General features: G+C 43.0%; 1 protein-coding gene across 2 annotated transcripts in view; it reads left to right on the top strand.

Annotated features, from left to right (window-relative positions):
• The window catches only part of LOC139274788 (serine protease 23-like), a 32,655-nt gene extending 14,829 nt beyond the window's left edge, over positions 1 to 17,826 (top strand). The window contains exon 2 of one of the 2 annotated variants that reach the window (XM_070891480.1): positions 16,497 to 17,826. In XM_070891480.1, coding sequence (XP_070747581.1) covers positions 16,510 to 17,628 — 1,119 coding nt within the window. In that variant the 5' untranslated portion in view covers positions 16,497 to 16,509 and the 3' untranslated portion in view covers positions 17,629 to 17,826. Of the gene's footprint in view, positions 1 to 16,493 lie in introns of both variants that reach the window. The other variant, XM_070891479.1, reaches the window with a different exon arrangement.
• The last annotated feature ends 4,709 nt before the right edge of the window (positions 17,827 to 22,535 follow it).

Genomic DNA, 22,535 nt, shown 5'->3' with positions numbered 1-22,535 from the left:
AAATCGGCCATGTGGAAAATTGGCCCCATAGACTCTGAAGTTATGAAAAGCTCCAGGAACTTGAGCACATAAATCTAGGCTGACACTCGAGTGTAGTGCTGAGGGAGTGCTACACTGTCAGATGCCGTCTTTCGGATCAAACGTTAAACTGAGGCCCCATTTGCCCTTTCAGGTGGACGTACAAGATCCCATGGCACTATTTCGAAGAATATCAGGGGAGTTATCCCCAGTGTCCTGGCCAATAATTATCCCTCAATCAACATAACAAAAATAATTTATCTGGTCATTATCAAATTGCTGTTTGTGGGAGTTTGCTGTGCACAAATTGGCTGCCCCGATTCCCACATTACAACAGTGACTGCACTCCAAAAATACTTCTTTGGCTGTAAAGCACTTTGAGCCGTCCGGTGGTCGTGAAAGGTGTTATATAAATGCAAATCTCTTCTTTCTTCCTGGTTTTGCTAGTTTTTCATTATTTTTTTTTGTTTTATTGATGCTTTGAACAAAAACACTCATGTCAACATTTTACATTTAGGGTGTTTCACTAGTTTAATCCAGAAAGTGGGATTTAATAGCAATAAACAACATCCAAAATTTATTTTGTAGACAGCATACATTTTCAATAAATTAATCATACTTCAATGTAGCCCCTTCCCAATCTCTCAGATGCCTTGGTTATTAGCTGCATTTAGTGGACCTGTGTAAAAATGATAATGACACATTCTGTTTTAATCTTAATGATAAAATTACAGCTGGGACCAGTAAGGGTTTGAAATGAGAATTATTCCCTGAGCGTGTTAAACTCCCAAGTCAAAAATGCCACAGATGTGAATGACTTGCACAAGTGAATGAATGTGTGGAATTCACTGTCAGTGATGTATTATTAAATATCTGACATTCCTCCTGCTTCAGAGCTTAATCAAAGTAAAGTTGTACGGTAATGATTCAGTGCCTTGTCTAGAATATGTTGTGCAGTCTGCTCTGTTATACATTAATGAACTGCCATCAAGTCAAGTCCCATTTCTAATAATGAGTTTTAACTACTTTAATGAGCTGAAACTGAAGTCATTAACCTCCTGAGTTATTGTGTTGATCAAAGAACTAGTCATAAAATGGCATCTTTACTGTTGGGAACAAAGATATCAAAGTTCACGTGGGCTGAGATGAATCTCATTGTGGAGGGGACTGTGGTCTAGTTGGACTCCGTATTTGGTGCCATCTGAAATTGTGCAAAACTGGACAAGCAGTGATAAGAATTTTAATATAATAGAAAACATTTTAACCACAGAAAAAGAAGAAAGCTAAAAAATAAAAGATTGTGTACAACTGGCAAGTAAGAGGTGCACTGTGATGACTTCAGGCCTTTATAGAGTTGGTCACAGCAAAGCAACGGGTGAGACATTAGATGCATAATGTCGTGGCACATCATAGAATCATAGAAATTTATCGCACAGAAAGAAGCCATTTGACCCATCTGTGCTGGCCGAAGAGCTGGCCAGCCGAATCCCACTTTCCAGTTCTTGGTTCATAGCCTTGCAGGTTACGGCACTTCAAGTGCATATCCAGGTACTTTTTAAATGTGATGAGGGTTTCTACCACCCTTTCAGGCAGTGAGTTCCAGACTCCCACCACCCTCTGGGTAAAAAAAGTTCTTCTCAACTCACCTCCAATCCTACTACAATGACTTTAAATCTTTGCCCCCTGGTTATTGGTTCTCTGCAAGGGGAAATAGGTCCTTCCTATCCACTCTATCTACGCCCCTAATAATTTTATACACCTCAACTAAATCTCCCCTCAGCCTCCTCTGTTCCAAAGAAAACCACCCCAGCTTATCCAGTCTTTCCTCATGGCTAAAATTCTCCAGTCCTGGCAACATCTTTGTAAATGTCCTCTGTACCCTCTCTAATACATCACATCTTTCCTGTAATGTGGTGACCAGATCTGTACACAGTACCTTTAGCTGTGGCCTAACTAGTGTTTTACACAGTTGGAGCATAACCTCCCAGCTCTTATATCAAATGCCTTGGCTAATAAAGGAAACTATGCCATATGTCGCCTTACCCACCTTTATCGACCTGTCCTGCTACATTCAGGGATGTGTGGACATACACTCCAAGGTCCCTCTATTCCTCTATACTTCTCAGTATACCACCACTTATTGTTTATTCCCGTACCTTGTTAGCCCTCCCCAAATGCATTACCTCACACTTCTCCGGATGGAATTCCATTTGCCACATTTCCGCCCACCTGACTAGTTCATTGATATCTTCCTGCAGTCTACAGCATTCTTTGTCATGATCAACCACATCGCCAATTTTTGTGTCATCTGAAAACATCCCGATCATGCCTTCTATATTTGAAGTCTAAATCATTGATGTATATCACAAAAAGCAAGGGACCTAGCACTGAACCCCGCGGATCCCCACTGGAAACAGCCTTCCAGTCACAAAAATACCCATCGACCATTACCCTTTGCTTTCTGCCTTTGAGCCAATTTTGGATTCAACTTACCACTTTCTCTTGGATCCCATGGGCTTTTACTTTTCTGATCAGTCTTCATGTGGAGCCTTTTCAAAAGCCTTGTTAAAATCCATGTAAACTACATCAAAAGTGCTACCCTCATCAACCCTCCTTGGTAACGCCTCAAAAAATTCAATCAAGTTAGTCAGACATGATCTTCCTTTAACAAATCCATGCTGACTGTCCTTGATTGATCCGTACCTTTCTAAATGACTATTAATGCTGTCCCTCAGAATTGTTTCCAGTAATTTGCCCACCATTGAGGTTAGGCTGACTGGTCTGTAATTACTGGTCTATCCCGTTCTTCATTTTTAAGCAACAGTACGATGTTAACAGTCCACAAATTCTAGTTTATGGTAAGTGTCTCCAAATGCTTATTTGTCTTTCAATTAAATATGTCAAAATATCTAAGTAGACTTTTACATTATTTTGTCATATTTAATCTGAGATAAAGGGGGAATTTTAACATGGAGCAGGGTGTGGGTCTCTGTGTGGGTAGGGGATAGCTTGTTAACCAATGTCACTATAAGCTGATTGACTCCCACAGCTGCCTTGAATCCTCTCATCCACTTCCTGTAAGGATTCTATTCCATTTCTCTGCCTCCATTGCTTCTGTTCTGATGATGCCACCTTCCATGTCAGTGCTTCCGATATGTCTTCCTTTCTCCTCAATTGAGAATTCTCCTCCACAAATGTTGACAGGGCCCTCAACTGTGCCCATCTCATTTCCTGCACTTCTGTCCTCACCCCTCCTTCCCAGAACCATGATAGGGCCCCCCCCCCCCCCCCCACTTGTCCTCACCTTTCACCCTACCAGCCTCCACGTTCAATGGATCATCCCCTGCCAGGTCTGCCACCTCCAGCATGATCCCACCACCAAACACATCTTGTCCTCCCCTTCCTTCCCTTTCAGTATTCCAAAGGAATGGTTCCCTCCACGACATCCTTCCCACAGCACCTTCCCTTTCACCACCTCCCTTCCAGGGCCCCAAGCACTCCTTTTAATATACTGTATTCGCTGCTCACAATGCAGTCTCCTCTACATTTGAGACAAATGCAGATTGGGTGATTGCTTTGCTGAACACCTCCATTCAGTCCACAAGCGTGACCGAGCTTCTGGTCGCCTGTCACTTTAATTCTCCATCCCACTTCCTCTCTGACCTCTCTGTCCTCAGCCTCATACACTGTTCCAATGAAACTCAATGGAAGCTCGAGGAACAGCACCTCATCTTTTGATTAGGCACTTTACAACCTTCTGGACTCAACATAGAGTTCAACAATTTCAGATCATAACCTCAGCTCCCATTTTTTTTTTTTGGACAGTAGATGCTGGTATTGTTCATTTAATCACTCCGGCCTTCAACTCTATTACAGGCCTTCCCTTTTGTTCTTTCCTCCACTTCTTTCCCTTTCTTTGTCTCTGTGTTTGCATAAAACCTATTACACCTGTAACGATTTCCAGTTCTGATGATGGGTCATTGACCTGAAACATTAATTATTTTTTTCTCTTCACACATGCTGCTTGACCTGCTGAGTATTTTGAGCATTTTCCGTTTATACTTGCATTAATTATGATGTTTTTATGTAGTATACATCTCATACAAGGTTTGCAAACCACATAAAAACAGCATAAACATCACAATGCTTATTATTATATAATTATTTCAATTATTTCTTGGCAAAATATTTGTCATTAGATTGCTTAGTATAATAATTACTCTTCTAGGCTGAGCTAATTTGACAGGAGTTTAAAGTATCTGACCAGAAGCTTTTGGTGCTAAATTCCCTGGTCGGATACCCAATCTACACCTGCAGCTTGGAAGGGCCTTGCACCAGGAAACACGAGTGGAAAGAGAAGTGCAGTTATAGATCTGGACACTGCCCCCGGGGCTTTCTGGTTGCTGTTGGGGAGCATTAGTCAGTAGGCCCTGAGACCTGAAGATCACTCTCAAAAAAGGTTTCTACTTCCCTTTGAGGTTTTCTGAGTCTTGCTGTCAGGCCCCCTGAAACCCTCTGATCTGAGAGGGATCCAGGCTGCAATGCCCATTGCTAGCTCCTGGACCATAACAACAAGGAATTGAGGTGAAAGGTCAAGAATGCCCCTTCCTACTTCATTAACATTGGTACACTGGGCATGCATCTAATGCTGGGACAAAACTTGCTCTTCCTTTGGGATAGACCCAGAAATGCCAGAAGGCATGGAAACCAAGCATTGCAGGTCTTCATTCCCTCTTTTCTTCCTTTATGCCCAGGGAATAAGTATTTCCCTGGGGTAAAGATCAAGAAAATCTGCCCCACTATGTACCATCACCTTGGTTATCAGCATATTTACATGATTGATTTGTGACGTTGGTGAGACAGATTTCTTTTGTATAAAGTGTGCTCCAAAGAGAGTGGCAGAATCCTCTCGGCTAATACCAAGGTATTACTTCACGATGTAAATAATTGTAATTTTTTTCCTCATTTGTCACCAGACCATTACTTCCTTCCTTAGACACGTCAAGATGAGTATACCCTGGATTGCCAAAAAATAAAGATTTTAGACCCTTTCCATGCAGTGTACTTTAGGTGCAAATATAGCAACCAAGATGATGTATTCTGAAATCAATTTTAACAAACGAAATGTTCTTTCAATAATGAAAATTTGCCATTTGTATAATTAATTACGTCAATGTTTGGCTCAAAATTTCAGCTGGTACAAAGGTGTCACTAGCTATGATTTTGACCATGGCTCACCAAAAGCAATTCATAAAGATGGTTATTGTGTTTGAATAAATCAAGTACAAGAAAACAACAATTTCATGTTTAAGGAATGATGGCCCTTATGACTGATGTACACCATTGAATTGGCTGATGATACCCATATTTCACATTGGGTAACGTCAACCTGAGCCAGTAATTTCAGAAACCCAGCTATAGCATAACATATTTGTTCTTTCATACTTTCAGCCAGGTTGCTGTCAGGAAACATCTATCCTACACAAGGAAGGGAGAGGCTCAAGACTGGCCTAAAAAAAGAGTGGGGAGGGAAATACAGGGGGTATAATCCAAATAATTGGTGATTTTTAGTTTGGAAATGGTAATTCATAATATCTGTGTTAAATCTTTGCTAAAACTATAATCTGGCAGTGATACCATCAGAAATAAAAATGTTTAATTGGGGGAAGACCAATTTCCGTGGGATGAGAATGGGATCTGGCCCGGTAAACTGGAATCAAAGATTGGCAGGCAAAACTGTAGTGGAACAATGGGCTACTTTTAAAGAGGAAATAGTTCAGGTACAGCCGAGGTACGTTCCCACGAGAGGGAAAGGTAGGGCAACTAAAGTCTAAGCTCCCTGGATGACAAAACAGATAGAGAATATGATGAAGCAGAAAAATAGCATGTATGACAGATGTCAGGTTGCAAATACATCTGAGAATCAGGCTATATCAGGCTCAAAACTGCCACCAAGCTCATGGTCTACAGGGCTGTAGTAATACCAGCCCTCCTGTACAGCTCAGAAACATGGACCATGTACAGTAGACACCTCAATCGCTGGAGAAATACCACCAACGATGTCTTCACAAGATCCTACAAATCCCCTGGGAGGACAGGCGCACCAACATTAGTGTCCTCGACCAGGCCAACATCCCCAGCATTGAAGCACTGACCACACTTGATCAGCTCCGCTGGGCAGGCCACATAGTTCGCATGCCAGACACGAGACTCCCAAAGCAAACGCTCTACTCGGAACTCCTTCATGGCAGCGGAAACGTTACAAGGACACCCTTAAAGCCCTCCTGATAAAGTGCAACATCCCCACTGACACCTGGGAGACCCTGGCCAAAGACTGCCCTAAGTGGAGGGAGTGCATCCGGGAGGGCGCTGAGCAGCTTTAGTCTCGTCGCCGAGAGCATGCAGAAATCAAGCGCAGGCAGCGGAAAGAGCGTGCAGTCAACCATTCCCTTTCCCTCAACGACTATCTGTCCCACCTGTGACAGAGACTGTGGTTCTCGTATTGGACTATACAGCCACCTAAGAACTCCTGTTTAGAGATGAAACAAGTCTTCCTCGATACCAAGGGACTGCCTATGATGATGATTTAAAAAGGGCAGAGGAGAAGTGAAAAAGAAAGTAAAAGGGGCAAAAAGAGGGTATGTGGATACAATGGCAGCCATCATAAAATGTAATCTAAAAGTCTTTTATAGGCATATAAATAGTAAGAGGAGGACTGGGGCCGATTAGGGACCAAAAAGGAGACCCAAGCATGGAGGCAGAGGGTATGGCTGAGGTACTAAATAAGTACTTTGCATCTGTCTTCACCAAGGAAGAGGATGCTGCCATAGACATAATGAAGGAGGAGGTAATGGAGACACTTGATAGGACAAAAATTGATAAAGAAGAGGTGTTAGAAAGGTCCGCTGTACTTAAAGTAGATAATTCACCAGGAGCAGATGGGATGCATCCTAGGATGCTGAGGGAATTGAGGGTGGAAATCGCAGAGGTACTGGCCATAATATTCTAATCCTCCATAGATACAGGGTGGTGCCAGAGGACTGGAGAGTTGCAAATATTACACCATTTTCCAAAAAAGGGTGTAAGGATAAACCCAGCAACTACAGGTCAGTCAGTTTAACCTCAATAGTGGGGAAGCTTTTAGAAACAGTAATCAGGGACAAAATTAAAAGTTACTTAGATAGCAGTGAATTAGTTAGGGAAAGCCAGCATGGAAAAAGGCAAATCGTGTTTAACCAACTTGATCGAGTTTTTTGATGAGGTAACAGAGAGGGTTGATGAGGGTAATGCGGTTGATGTAGTGTATATGGATTTCCAAAAGGAGTTCGACAAAGTGCTACATAATAGGTTGCCCAGCAAAATTGAAGCCCGTGGAATAAAAGACAGTGGCAGCCTGGATTCGAAATTGGCTAAGTGACAGGAAACCGAATTGTGGTGAATAGTTGTTTTTTGGACTGGAGGAAGGTATACAGTGGTGTTTCCCAAGGATCAGTTCCAGAACCACTGCTTTTCTTGATATATATTAATGACTTTGCCATGAGTGTACAGGGCACAATTTCAAAATTTGCAGATGATACAAAACTTGTAAGCATAGTGAACAGTGAGGAGGAAGACAGACAGACCTGTGAAATGGACGAACACGTGGTCGATGAAATTTAACGCAGAAAAATGTGAAGTGATGCATTTTGGTAGAACGAATGAGGAGAGGACATATAAACTAAATGATACAATCCTAAAGGGGGTGCATGAACAGAGACACCTGGGGGTATGTGTGCATAAATTATTGAAGGTGGCAGGGCAGGTTGTGAAAGCAGTTTAAAAAAGCTTATGGGGATCTGGGCTTCATGAATAGAGATAAAGGACCTGAAATTCATTGACATTCTGCTCCCTACTGCCCGCGGACCACCCGCTTACCGCCCAAAAATGCGATTTTGATGAAAAAACACATGCATACTGCTGACATACCATTCGGCGGAATATTCCTCATTGACATACCACCAAGCAATATGCAGGACTGCCCGTATACCACCCAAAAATTCTGATTTTCATGGTATACCGCTGACATAACACCGGAGCTGCATACCATCCTGGAAAAGGTGGTTTTACGCGAGATTAAGTAGGCGGGAATGGGCGGTGGTGCTAGGAGCCGCCATTTTGAAATCAGGAACAGTCAGCTAAAGCAGCACCTCTATTTCTGAGGTGAACAGTGATTTTACTGTGCGATTTACAGTAGGAAAGGTATTTTTATTGGTATTGAGTAACTTATTAAGATCAAAGGCATTTTAGTTATATTTTTTTCATTGAAAAATATTATGGAGATTTAAAAAGAATGGGGCCTGTACTATCTCGGCCTGTATTGCTGACAACCTGTCTAATGGAGGATCCAGATGTGAGATGGTTTATTGAGTGGAGTTATCAGGGTAATCGCAGACTGATGAGGAGGAGGCCTTACCCACAAAGGATTTTCAGGGAGCAGGGCTCATTCTTGGACCTGACCGATTGACCGTGTGTTCGAAGGATGCGCTTCCGCAAAGAAGTGATCAATGAGATTTTCCAGCTCATTAAGGCAGACCTGCAGCCCAGTACCACCAACATTACTGCACTCTCTGTCGAGATGAAAGTGACTGCGGCACTTTCCTTTTATGCATGTGGCTCTTTTCAGGTATCAGCTGGGGATATATGCTCTATTCCTCAGTACGCTACTTATCGCTGCATTCGACAAGTAACTGAAGCACAGTATGCACACCAGATGGAACTTATAAACTTCCCAATGACCAGGGAGGCACAGAGTGAGAAGGCTTTGGGATTTGCACTCATTGCTGGCTTCCCCAAGGTGCAGGGTGTTGTTGACTGTACCCACATTGCCCTGCGAGCACCATTACAGGAGGTGGAGATGTACCGAAACCGTAAGGAAATCCACTCCCTCAACGTGCAGCTCGTCTGCGACCATACACAGTGCATAATGGCAGTGAATGCCTACATTCCAGGGAGCATCCATGATGCGCACATCTTGCGAGAGAGTACTGTGTCTGACCTGTTGAAGTCTGAGCCACAAGTTAAATGCTGGATGCTGAGGGACAAAGGGTACGACCTCGCTACCTGGCTCTTGAACCCACTGTGGAACCTTCAGACAGAAGCCGAGCAACGATATAATAAGAGCCATATAGCCACACGTAAGACAATTGGCGTGCTGAAGCAGCGCTTTCGATGTTTGCACCACTCGGAAGGCAGGCTGCTATACCACCCTGAGCAGGTTGCTCAGTTCACAGTGGTGTGCTGCATGTTGCATAATTTAGCCATCAGGCGGGGACAGGAATTGCCACAGGGGACAGCGGGGGAGGATGAGGAGGAGCTTCCAGGTGAACCCATGGCACCACCCCCCCCTCCCGCCCCCCCCCCCCCAACACCATGCAGAGGTCACGCGGAGCCTATGCCACTGCAAAATTGTTATGTCAGCAGTTCATAAATGAACGCTTTGCTTGAATGTGGAGAGCTGCTTTTTGGGGCCCTGATGACAGTTACACCAAAAGTTTGACACTGCACAAGAGTGTTTAAATTCAATTCAAACATTTACGTAACAATATAAAAAATATACAATAATTTTATAACTTTGTAAAACTTATAACTATAAAACAACTTTAACAACTTTAACAAAACTTTAACAACTTGAATAAACTTTTAGATATCAAACTTGAATTATTAAATGAACAAGTACAAGAAAAAAAACTATTGCTGTCCTCGAACATGTGCTACACCATCCTTGGGATTAGTCCCCCCTCCCCCACGCTTTCTTATACCTCCCCGTGGTGGTACCAAGCTGGCGTGCAGCACCGCACCCAGAGTACTGTTACTGTCGTTGGGGGTCAGACATTGCAGGCGCAATAAATGGGGCCTCGGGAGAAGCTCATGATGTGGAAGGCTTCAGTGCTGTAAGGTGCTGTCAGTTCCCCACCCTCGGGTGCTGTCGACCTGACTACTCTGGCACGGGGGGTTTCCATGCCATGTCCCGATCCTGTCGATTGCCACGTGGTGGTTCGCTCCATCGCGGTGATCATAAGCGACATATCCTTCGACTGCCGGTCTGACAGAGCCGCGATGTTTGCGGCTATTGTAGCTGTGGCCTTGAGCTGCTCTTGACCTATGTCAACGCTGGCCTGTGACAGACGCACCATGTCCTGGTACAGGTGCAGAGTTCCGGAATGTTCCAGAATCCGGACTCTGGACCGATTGGTGGCAGGGTCGTCCGGAATCCGTAAAATGTTCCGGAATTCAAACCCTGTTGACCTCGAGTGCCGCCACTACCTGACCGCGGGCCCCACCTCACCAGCCTGCCTGAACACCACCTCCGCAACGGGGCTGCCTGACCACCACCTCCTTCGGCGGGGCCTGTGCGAACACCTTCTTGGCGGCGGGCCCCGCCCGAACACTTCCACGGTGGCAGGGCCCCGCCCGAACACTTCCACGGTGGCAGGGCCCCGCCCGAGCACTTCCACGGTGGCAGGGCCCCGCCCGAGCACTTCCACAGTGGCAGGGCCCCGCCCGAACACTTCCACGGTGGCAGGGCCCCGCCCGAACACTTCCACGGTGGCAGGGCCCCGCCCGAACACTTCCACCGTGGCAGGGCCCCGCCCGAACACTTCCACGGTGGCAGGGCCCCACCCGAACACTTCCACGGTGGCAGGGCCCCGCCCGAACACTTCCACGGTGGCAGGGCCCCACCCGAACACTTCCACGGTGGCAGGGCCCCGCCCGAACACTTCCACGGTGGCAGGGCCCCGCCCGAACACTTCCACGGTGGCAGGGCCCCGCCCGAACACTTCCACGGTGGCGGGGCCCCGCCCAAACACTTCCACGGTGGCGGGGCCCCGCCCGAACACTTCCACGGTGGCGGGGCCCCGCCCGAACACTTCCACGGTGGCGGGGCCCCGCCCGAACACTTCCACGGTGGCAGGGCCCCACCCGAACACTTCCACGGTGGCAGGGCCCCACCCGAACACTTCCACGGTGGCGGGGCCCCACCCAGCGACCCGCACAGCTCATTGACCCCCCACCCACCCCCCAACCCCCTTTCTGACGTTCCAAAATCTGGAAATACCCGAACCTGGGCTGTGACGTCAGATAGACGTTCCAAAATCCAGCAAAATGCAAAATCCGGAATGGCCACGGTCCCGAGGGTTCCGGATACGGGACACTGCACCTGTACACGCCTATCTGTCGTGCAGCAACCGACCTTTTCTGCACCAACCTCGATCGCTGCGGCAAAGGTGCTGCAACACTGAGGGTGCATTGCTGCACACCACTTGGTCCCACAGAATCAGAGGAACCATGGGGGAGCCCCCTGAATGTGGACTCGGTGGTACAGGATCTGCCAGCTGTCCCACATGGAACTCCTCCGTCTCCAGCCCCACCTCCACCTCCACTGGCTCCAGGATCAGCAGCTCTTCCTCTTCATCATCTCTGCTAGTGGTGAAGTCGGGAGAGGGCTGGGTGACGCCAGAGGTGGAGACAGTGCGTCTCTCATCTGGTCTCTCTCTGTGGAGGTGTGGTCTGAATCGTCCGAGTCTAGAAGTACAAAAGAACATTTAAAAATGCTTGGCACCAGGGGAGGGGTTAGGGTTACATGAGTACATAGTACAGTGACTTAGCGCAGTTTTACTTAAATGCCCACCACTGCTGCATTACTGCATTAATATCGCAGACAGACAATGCATATATGCATTGCGTTACATCCCCCCAACATTAGAGTATATCACAGGAGGCCAACATACAGTGCAATAAACTTACATTAAATTAGATGAGGCCAACATTACAATTACAGTTGCATTACATGACATGGCAGGACTGCAACACAGACCGGGGATTGTATTCAACTTACCATCCTGTGAGTGGGTCAGCTCCAACACCGGTGGTGGCATGGTTGCTATCCCCAACCAGGGACAGGGCACGGATCCCTATTTCTGTCATGACTCCTGGGTTGTGGGTCCTCCTCTGTATGACACAGATCAGCTGCTATTGCAGATGTCTTCTGCAGAAAGTGAAGTAAATGAAAGTAAAAATCCTCAATCCATTTAACATCGCAGACACACAGGGTCACACACACACACACACACACACATTGCGTTGAGCCGCTTGTCATTGCCTGAAAGCACGAATACATCTACGTAAACTTAAGATAAATAGCATCATCTGTATGACACGGAACCTACATTTACGTGGGGGGGGGGGGCGCGCATAAATAAAATCATTACTTGTTCCTATGACTCTCACCAGGTCGTTTCATCTCTTACAGCACCTTTCCCCGGTGTGTACCATGGTACTTGTGGAGGACACAGCCTCCCCGATCTTGTCCCATATCCTATTGTACTCCTTTGGGGGGCGGGGGGGGCTTTCCACGACCACCCTTTGTTAGGTTGGAGTACCGCTCTGTAATATTCTCGGAGGGCAGGTAACTCCGTCTCGTTGAAGGCAGGCGCCCTCAACCTCTTGCCCTTTTTGACATTCCTGCGCTTTGACTTATTATTTTAACATCTCCATTATATTTATGTTATGATATTTGCTTTGTAAAATATGTCTTATTGTTCAAGCTGTAGAATTTTTGGGCTCAATTTTCAGCAGTGATTTGCGTCGTTTTTTTGGCGCAGGCTGCTTTTTTTGGCCTAAGTTTTAATAAAAAAACAGTTTCCCCGATCAATTTGCATCAGCGTAACTCAGTTAGTTACAATTTTTTAGGTAAGTTTTTTTTTCAGCTAAAGGGGTGTAACCTGCCATCCGCACCAATTCTGGCCATTTAGGCAAGTTTTCCCAGCTGAGAGTTACTCCAGTTCTTCTTAGGCTAGCATTTGTGGCCTCTGTGGAAAAACCTTCTGGAGAGTTAAGGAAATTGGCGCAGGTAAGTGCAGCAGATGCCCAGACAGCAGCAGCAGGAGATGGGGAGAGAGAGTGGGGGGACGTCTTTCGGGTAGAGTTAGGTGCAGGGACCGGGAGGGAGGAGGCCATTTGGCCTGGGATAGATGCAGGGAAGAGAACTGGGAGGCCATTTGGCCCATAATCGGTGTGGGGGAGCGGACCAGGAAGCTGTTTGGCCAGGGCTAGGGGGCAGGGAAGCAGACCAGGAGGATCTTCGGCCTGGGATAGGAATGGGGATCAGCACTGGCATCGGGACGGGGGGACTTTAATAATTTAATGGAGGTGAGTTGCTCCAATATATTTTAATGTGTTTGTGAAGTTTCTGCAATGTAGTTTTAAGATGCTGTAATGTATTTTAATGTGCTTGTGCAGATTGAACTGTCACTTTCCAGCCTCAGCCCGCATTGTGTCCCTGGTTACCGTAGCAACCCGGTCTTTTTGGCACAGATCAAGGCTCCACCCCTAAAACTGTGCCAAAATGAAGAAATCAAACAGGAAAACTTGGAATTTTTTTTGGGCATACTTAGGCCCCCCAAAAATGGGCATAACTCTTCAAGTACGCCAAAAAAGCTTTGGGGAAAATTGAGCCCATTAATTATGAATATTTTTAAACTCTGCAATGTGTTTTTAAAGTAATTGATCGTCGACTAGCTTTCTGCTTCTTATCACTCTCTCTCCCTTGACTGCAACTCACTGTGCATGCGCGGGTGACCCTGCCCCCCGAAATCGTGGGTAAAACGCTTCTGTGAAAAAAAACGGGGAAAAATCACGCATGCGCAGTTTAGTGCCGCACCATCCATCGAAAAGAAAGTCGATCTGGATCGACCTCTGTTACCTACCGCCCGCTGCAGACCGCTGACATAACGGCAAAAAAAAAAATCGATCAATTTTGTCCTTTCGGTCTCGGCGGTTTGAAACGGTGCACCACTGGCATACTGCCGAGAAATGGGCGGACCTTATGTAGACCAATTTCGGGCCCATAGAGTAAAAAAATGTGGAAATGGTGATGGACCTGTCTAAAACATTGGTTCAGTCGGAGTATTGTGTCCCATTCTGGGTACCACACTTTAGGAAGAATGTGAAGGCCTTAGAGAGGGTGCAGAAAAGATTTAGGAATTCCAGGGAATGAGGGACTTCAGTTACGTTGATAGACTGGAGAAGCTGGGGTAGTTCTCGTTGGAGCAGAGAAGATTGAGAGGAGATTTGATAGAGTTGTTCCAAATCATGAGGGGTCTGGACAGGGTGGCGAGAGAGAAATTGTTCCCATTAGCAGAAGGGTCGAGAACCAGAGGACACAGATTCAAGGTGATTGGCAAAAGAACCGAAGGCGACATAAGAAAAAAAAAATTTACGTAGCATATGGTTAACATCTGGAATGCACTGCCTGAAAGGGTGGTGGAAGCAGACTCACTTATCCAACTCCCTTTTGAAATATAAAATCATCTGAAGGAAACAATTTTGCAGGGCTCCAGGGAAAGGGCACTAGCTGAGAGTCAGCACGGGCTGTAATCATTCTGTGATTCTATGAAGCACCTAAAACTGCCATTTTCTACTCATGGTTGAATGGGTAGAAATATTATCATATATCTAAAAATACATCTCTAGCTGACCTTATCACTATTTATGAAGACTGCTAAGGAACAAGTCCTTATAGCCTTCTTAATGGTTAACTTAAATAAATGAAGGCCAAGTGCTGAAAAGAGTTTTAAAATTATTAAAATTCTTCATTATTGGATGACTATAAAGATATTGTGAAGATCACAAAGATACAGATGTTCTTTGGTTTTTCTTCTGTTGATTTTTAAAGTATTTTCAGTCACTTTCTACATGTTGAATGGATTATTTATAAAATGTAGACAATACTCTTAGCTTTTTTTGTCCTTTCAGTTGGCAACACAATGTGTACATAGTTCATAATACTGTGTAGCTATTGTTTTTACAGTTAGTCGTGTGAAGAGACACTATCCCCTTTGTTTGCCTTTCATTGAAATATCAAATGTCTGAAACACCCACCCGGATATTGGCTAATGCTAAAGCTAGGAATCTGATATTATAAAACTGGAAAACAAAGTGTATTCAAATGATTGAGTAATATGTAACCAAAGTCAGCAGTTTATTTTGAATTTTCTGTGAAAAAAAAATAAAACACATGCCACTTTCAATTTCTTGCTCTACATAAGGGAAATATTTTGTCTTAAAGGGGTCTTTTGCCTTGGTAAAGAATCTTGCAAGAGACTTGTCAGGGAATTTTCATTCCCTCTACCTTGCAGAAACAGGGCGGTACACTAGTCTTATCATTGGTTTTCTGCCCCGACGCTCATTTAATAGACGGGGACGGTTAAAGCGGGGGCAGTTAAGGTGGGAACCTCATGAATAATTTAAGTCAGGATCTTATTACACAGTCAGGACCCCCAAATCCATTTTTGTGGCTTGCTGGGTGAAGCATCTGCCATGGACACTCAGCTCAATAGAACCTGTTGGCTAATAAGCAGAATCCCCCAAAGGCCCATAGGTAGGTAATTTTTTTGTGGGGCCAGGAGGAACAGGAAAGAAAAACTTTCATTTATATAGTGCCTTTCATGAGCTCGAGACCAAAGCACTTTATAGGCAGTGAAGTAGTTTTTTGAAGTGTAGCCACTGTTGTACTGTAGGAGATGCGATAGCCAATTTGCACATAGCAGGGTCCCAAAAACAGCAATGAAATAAGTGACCAAATAATCTGTTTCACGTATTGGTTGAGGGATAAATATTGGCAAGGACACCAGGAGACCTCCCATGCTCTTTCAAATAATGCTGTTGGATCTTTTCCATCTACCAGAGAGGGCAGACAGGGCCTGATCCAAAAACGACACCTCTGACAGTGCAGCACTCCATTAGACCTTCTGACTTGAGGCAAAAGTGCTAAACAATTACACCTCTGGGCCCCAAAATATCCTGAGCCTTGGGCTCCCTCCTGCAATCAGGAACATTTCCCCCTCCCATTTTCACCTTGCTGTTGGCCATGTAGTCTCCAGGCCGCCCAATATTGCACTGGGCCAAATCTGGCGAGCTGCGTTGAGTACCAGCTTGGAGTGGGCAGCTCGCTGATGCTCTTTAAATGAGGCCGGGCCCTCGACATGGTCCAGGCCTCCTGCTGCACCTCCTGGGCAGTTGTTCTGTGCATTTTCCCCAAATGCTAAAATATCCCCTTATCTTTGTAAATAACAGTTGTGTCAGATGCCATTTTGAGATCGATGTTTTTGTGTGCCCCACTAATATCCCACCAACTTGAGATAATACCCGTTAAATATGAATGATTAAATGCAATTATATGGTTGCCTGGTCTATTGCATTTTTAAGTTTTTTCACAGTAGAGTAATTAGATTAGGTAGATGGGCATTTCAGTTTACCTTTGAAAGAAATGATTCTGTTAAATTTACAACCAGTCAGCAGAATGCTGGTGTTATCCAATTATCAGATTAGTATTTCATGAGTGTTATCATGTAGGAGTTGATTTCTGGAGCTAGCCTTTAGAACTGCAAGAGTATGAAGTTATCCGCATCACTAATTAAAGTCTGTTCTTTCAACAGTAGATCGCCATTCAGCATGGTAACGGTGCCAGCACTAGTCATTTTTCTTTGTTCCATTAAGCATGTAATTATGCTTAAGCCAGAATGGCAGAAAACAAAAATACCTGCTGTTTTGCCTCAGGCAACCGTGACGCTAGAGAATGCACACTTTGAGGGTAAAGCAAAGCTAGAAGTAAACTCTCCATGTGAATTAGAGTGTCATAAAAAAGCACCCCTACCAAACTATGAAAACCTGAAGGAATATTTGTCTTATGAAACTCTGTACTTAAATGGAAGCAGAACACTTACAAACGTGGAAATCTATGGTTTCAATGCTGCCGATTTGGAAAACAAACAGAATCACAGGGGTGGTGGAAGAGCAAAAAGACAAATCTTTGGCTTGGATGGCAGATTCAGCATCTTAGCGAAAAACTTTCTGTTGAACTATCCTTTTTCAACTTCAGTGAAAATCTCCACCGGTTGCACTGGGACTTTAGTAGCTGAGAAGCACGTTCTAACTGCTGCCCACTGTATTCATGATGGGAAGAGCTACGTGAAGGGTGCGCAAAAGATGAAAGTTGGATTTTTTAAACCAAAACAAAAGGAGAATGGAAAAGCCGCAAATCAAACCAACTCAATTCTTCCAGAAAAACCTAGGTTCCATTGGATACGAGTAAAACGGACACATGTTCCAAAGGGATGGATCAAAGGTTCAGCGAATGATATCGGCATGGATTATGACTATGCACTTCTGGAATTAAAAAGACCTCACAAGAAACCCTTTATGAAAATAGGAGTCGCTCCTCCTCAGGGAAGGCTGCCTGGTGGCAGGATTCACTTTTCTGGGTTTGATAATGATCGTCCAGGAGACCTTGTCTATCGTTTCTGCTTGGTCAAAGATGAAACTTACGACCTCCTGTATCAACAGTGCGATGCTCAGCCAGGAGCCAGTGGTTCAGGAGTTTACATTCGAATGTGGAAAAGGCAGAATCGGAAATGGGAGCGAAAAGTGATTGGAATATTTTCAGGGCACCAATGGGTGGATAAGAATGGTGTGCAGCAAGATTACAATGTGGCTGTTCGGATCACTCCCCTGAAATATGCACAGATTTGTTTCTGGATCAAAGGAAATTATGTTGACTGTAGAGATGGATGAAAACGTAATTTTTTTTTTTAACTCTGCTTTTAAAACTGTGTACCATGCAAGCTGGTCAACTCCTGTAACATAAACACAAATATTCAATTCTGAAACTTATTTTACTGTGGGCACAGCTCTTCTGTCACTGGAAGTGCAAATACAAGAGAACAAAGTATTACAATGGTGTTCAATAAAAATATAAAAAAGCTTTTAAAATGCTTATAACTTTTTCACATTGTGGTGACATTTTGAATTAAAAAGGCAGTATCCTTTTTGATAGCTTTTTTTTAGCTGGTTTTCAAAACTCACTTAAAATATGTAGTAATGTATAATGATGTAACAATTTCTTTTCTCCAAGCCTGCCATAATGTTCAAAATATTTTAATAACTTTAGTCAAATAAAATGGCATCAAATACCTTTTGATGTCTTGCTTACAAAGGCTTCTAAAGAATATGTTGTCACATTTAAATTGAATTTTCAAATGGCTGGGTTATTCTAAAATGTCATTCCATCCTAACTGAATCATTGCATTAAATATGTAAATAGTATCTTACTGGACCAATGTAATTTTTACAGAAATTGTAGAGATGCTTCCTTTTTTTATAAAGTCACCTATTTTGAGTACAAAAGTATGGGAGCAGTGGTTTGTCGACATTTTCATACACATTATGGCCGTTTACAAATGTCAAAGCCACTTTCTGGAATTAATTTGTGGTGCTTTTTGGTTTGCAGTGGGCCAGAATTCCAAGGCAAACTATTAATAACAATTATGTGGAAATGTGGTACAATATGAAAGTCAATAATATTTAAGTGTGTATCAGAACCTGCTCTTAACTCCAATACCATTTCAAAATTAAACATTTTAAACCTTCATGTTTGATGGAAGAGTGAAAGCTTGATTAATGTAGGACATCAATGTAAAATAGTTATTAAATTTGCCACATTTCAAGATTGTCTTTACTTTTTAAAAAATCTATTCCTGGGATTTGGATATTGTTGGCAAGTCCGGCATTTATTGTCCATAGGAGGTGATGGTGGGTCTTCTTCTTAAATCTTTGCAGTCCGTGTGGTGAAGGTGCTCCTACAATGCTGTTCAGAAGGGAGTTCTCGGATTTTGACCCAGAGATGATGAAAGAATGGCAATATATGTCCAAGTCAGGATGGTGTGTGACTTGGAGGAGAACTTGGAGAGTTCCTATGCACATACTGCCCTTGTCCTTCGAGATGGTGAAAATGACAGATTTGGGAGGTAGTGCCAAGAAAGCCTTGGCAAGTTTCTGCAGTGCATCCTGTTGCTAGTTCACTCTAAAGCCACAATACACTGATGGTGGATATTGAAGGTAGTGCATGAGGTGCTGATTAAAGCAGACTGCTTTGTCCTGGATCGTGTTGAGCTTCTTGAGTGTTCTTGTAGCTGCATCCAATTTTTCCTGCTTTCCTATTTTTTAGGACTTTGCTTCCCTTTCTTGGACCACCCTCTCCCAAATATCAGTCACTGTTTGATAGATGGCCAATCAACTCTTCACTTGGGTTATCCTCAAGGAACATGTTCCAGTCTCAACCCAATGGCAGGCTTTTCCTCCCCTTCAAATGATATTCTAGTAATGATTTTGAGAGAGCACTATCATTTCATCTCTATACAAATATTATTGGATGGTTTTCCTATCTTATTTATATTATATAGGCACTTCATTTTCCCAGGATAAAGTATGTTTACTGATGCAAATTAAAAATTATAAAGTGAAACTCGCAGCTAAAAATATCTCTTTCTGTGCAATAACAGTGATTGTTAACCACTTTGTTTCCATAAATACGAGACTAATCTTCAGAGTCCTTCTCGGATGCTGATGATAAACCCCAACAGCAAATGCTCCAATTTAAACATTTGAAATAGCTAAACATTTAATGAAAGTTTTAGATACTATTCTGATATTTGTTGATCAATTGTGGAATTATTAACTTGTGTTAATTACTATCTTTTAATTGATTCACTGCATGCTCTAAGTTTGTACAATATTTTGTAATCTTGTACATTGTAGCACACTGTTCTAAATCAATACAATTCCATGTCGCACAACATACTATTCAAAAACTATGTAATGTCTTGCTGCATAATTTACTGCACTAGATTATTGTACCTTATGTTGTAACATTTTTCTGTATCAGTGATAACCTTGATCATATTCTGCATTACAGTAATTCCATGCAGCATAAAATATTCTTCTAAATCAATGATATTTGAAATTCAGAATTCACGTCAGGAAGATACTAGATACTCTAACACTTTCTTCATAATTGCATTTCATTGACCCAGAACTGTACATTATGCTATAGACCGATATAAAGCATATTGAAAAGTTGTCCTTTTTGATCCAATATTTTGTGTAGTCATTCGAATGATTGGAGCCATGCAGTGTGGAACAACTTGATTGCTGAGTTCTGCTGCACCTCAATGGAAGTGAGCACTTAGGTTAAAAATGTTTATCATCCATAAAGTTAAATCTTTCTTAGTTTCATGGTGCACACAATACTTGCAAGAGGGCTTGAATGTTATTATTTAGAATTGATATTTAACCCTCCTAATCCTTGACTTAATTGATAACCTAGACATTGAACCTACAACTTCATATTATTTAGTCATGTGGTTATGGAAAATTCTTACTACATCTCAGTATGTACTTACCATGGAGCATTTTATGGCTTGGGTATCAATTTATGATTTAAATGGTATCAAATTTAAGGCTACCTGAAACTGATATCAAGGCTTATTAATGGACATCACAAAGGCTTCATTTGAGCCAGGAAAGTGAAAAATTAGCAGTTTGGTTTCAGTTAAATAGCCAATCAGCAGTGGTTAATTCTTATGGAAATTTACTCTGGTTTTGGTGGAGAAAACACATTTGTGAACTTCTGTATCTCTTGTACTTTGCACCTTTTCACTTTTTTGCTAAACCTAGCTGCCCACCCTATACAATGTGGTGGCACTCAATCCTGTGATCTCAGTCTTAACTTGGATATCTGGACCACAATGATAGTAGGCTGCTTATCATAGATTTAAAAACAAAATTACATTTATTTTTATTCATTTGCTTTCCATATTCCTCCTTTCAGTTAAAACGTGGCTGACTGGAGCACAAACTTTAATGTTGGTGTGGTTTTCCACTTCTTGCCAATGTCAAGTTAATCACTGTTTACTGAATCTCCTAGGGTTACATAAAATTAATGACTATACAAAAGGAAATGAGCAAGTTGCTGTTGGCTAGTGATGACAAAAAGCCATAAAATGTAGCCATATATGAAATGATTGCATTTGAACAAGACAGTATAAAGCAAAGTGAACATGAATGTAAAAGTCAGTGTCAAAATTCAGAACAATTTGTTTTACTGCTAGGTATCTCTTAAAGTGATGGTCACAATATGTGCTGTGCAAAATGTCTGCAGCTCTATTTATTTAGCAGCAAGATTAACATAGGGAGACATGTATAACAGTATTTTTCTCCTTTTTCATACAGTTCCAGCTGGATGGACTATCACCCATTTATACTGATCTGTATGTAAACTAGCCAGAATTCATTTTTTGTATAATGAGAAAAATTGTTTTATTCATACTACAAGGACTTGTACTACAAACATTTATACCTTCTGCAACTATCAAATGTACTGTGCTACACTGACAATTGCTTTTAATATCCAGTGGCTACTCTTCACTTTTGTTTCAACTCAACCATGGGCTTTGAATGTAGACCGTTTCTAATGCAATGTATGCCAATATTTTAATCAATAAAGCAGTGAATAAGTTAACTTCATTTGTGTATGTAGCAATTCCTTGAACTGGACTTTTAAAATTAAAAAATCTTGGTCTTGGCAGTGACAACCACATCCCAGAGAATAATAAAATGATATAGATTCCATGTAGAATTCGGAGTTAGAAATGTCAGCTTAGAGGGAGGCCATTCGGTCCATTGTACCTGTGTCATCTCACCTTCATATCAGAGCTAGCTACCCTAATTACATTTCTTTGTACTTTTCAGTATTTTTAGTCTGCAAGTGTTTAATGCCCTTTTAAAATGGTGTGATTGACTTGGCTTCATATTGTAAAGTCGTTGGGCTAGACTTTCCACTAGGTGGCCAAGGCTCAAAAAAATGGGTCTTGTTCCAGCGAAGTGGGATGTTTCAGCTTTGCTGAATGCTGGTACAAGGCCCATTTTTTTGGGGGGGCGATTTTTCACTCTGCCCTAGGCCAGCGATGTGGAATGGTTGATCTCATTTTCAGCAAAGTTGCGTTCGGCCACCAAAAGAGAAAGTCAAAAAGCTTCCCTAGCAATGGACTTGTGTGCATGTGAGAGTTTTTTTAAAATCGGCCGACTGGTTTTAGGAGGTCAGGGATCATCACACATGCTCAGGAGGTACAGGGTGGGATTAGAGAGAGAGAGAGAAGCTGGAAGGTTTGAGTGGACATAATTTGGAGTGATTCTTATTGAAATCATCATTTGGAGTAATTCTTAGTGAAAGCATAAAGTTAAATCTGATTAAAAATGAGTATGGAGACTGAAAATGAGAGGAAAAGGGCCAAACCCTTTAGTAACGAGGCCCTGGTCAATGAGGTGCAGGCAAAGTGGGCCGAATTGACACTGGGTGTGCATGGCAAACCGCCACCATGTCTACCGTAAAATCTGGGCACACATTGCAGCCATGGTGTCCTGCATCCTGGGGGGGCGGAGACAAGTGCGGGAAACGCTGGAATAGCTTGGTGGCTGCAGCAAGAGTAAGTTGCATTTTATATTTTACTGATTATATTTTATATCTTACTGATGCATGCAAATTTTTAGTCGAGCAATGAATCTTCTGAATCTAATTCTTGAATATATTAGTTAAACCATATTAACAGTAAGTTGCATTTTCTATTTCAAATTGTACATGTAAT

The sequence above is a fragment of the Pristiophorus japonicus genome, chromosome 10 (genome assembly GCF_044704955.1).
Source record: "Pristiophorus japonicus isolate sPriJap1 chromosome 10, sPriJap1.hap1, whole genome shotgun sequence".
Lineage (NCBI taxonomy): Eukaryota > Metazoa > Chordata > Chondrichthyes > Pristiophoridae > Pristiophorus > Pristiophorus japonicus.
Note: the sequence above shows the minus strand (reverse complement) of the source record. Positions and strands in the feature narration are given on the sequence as shown.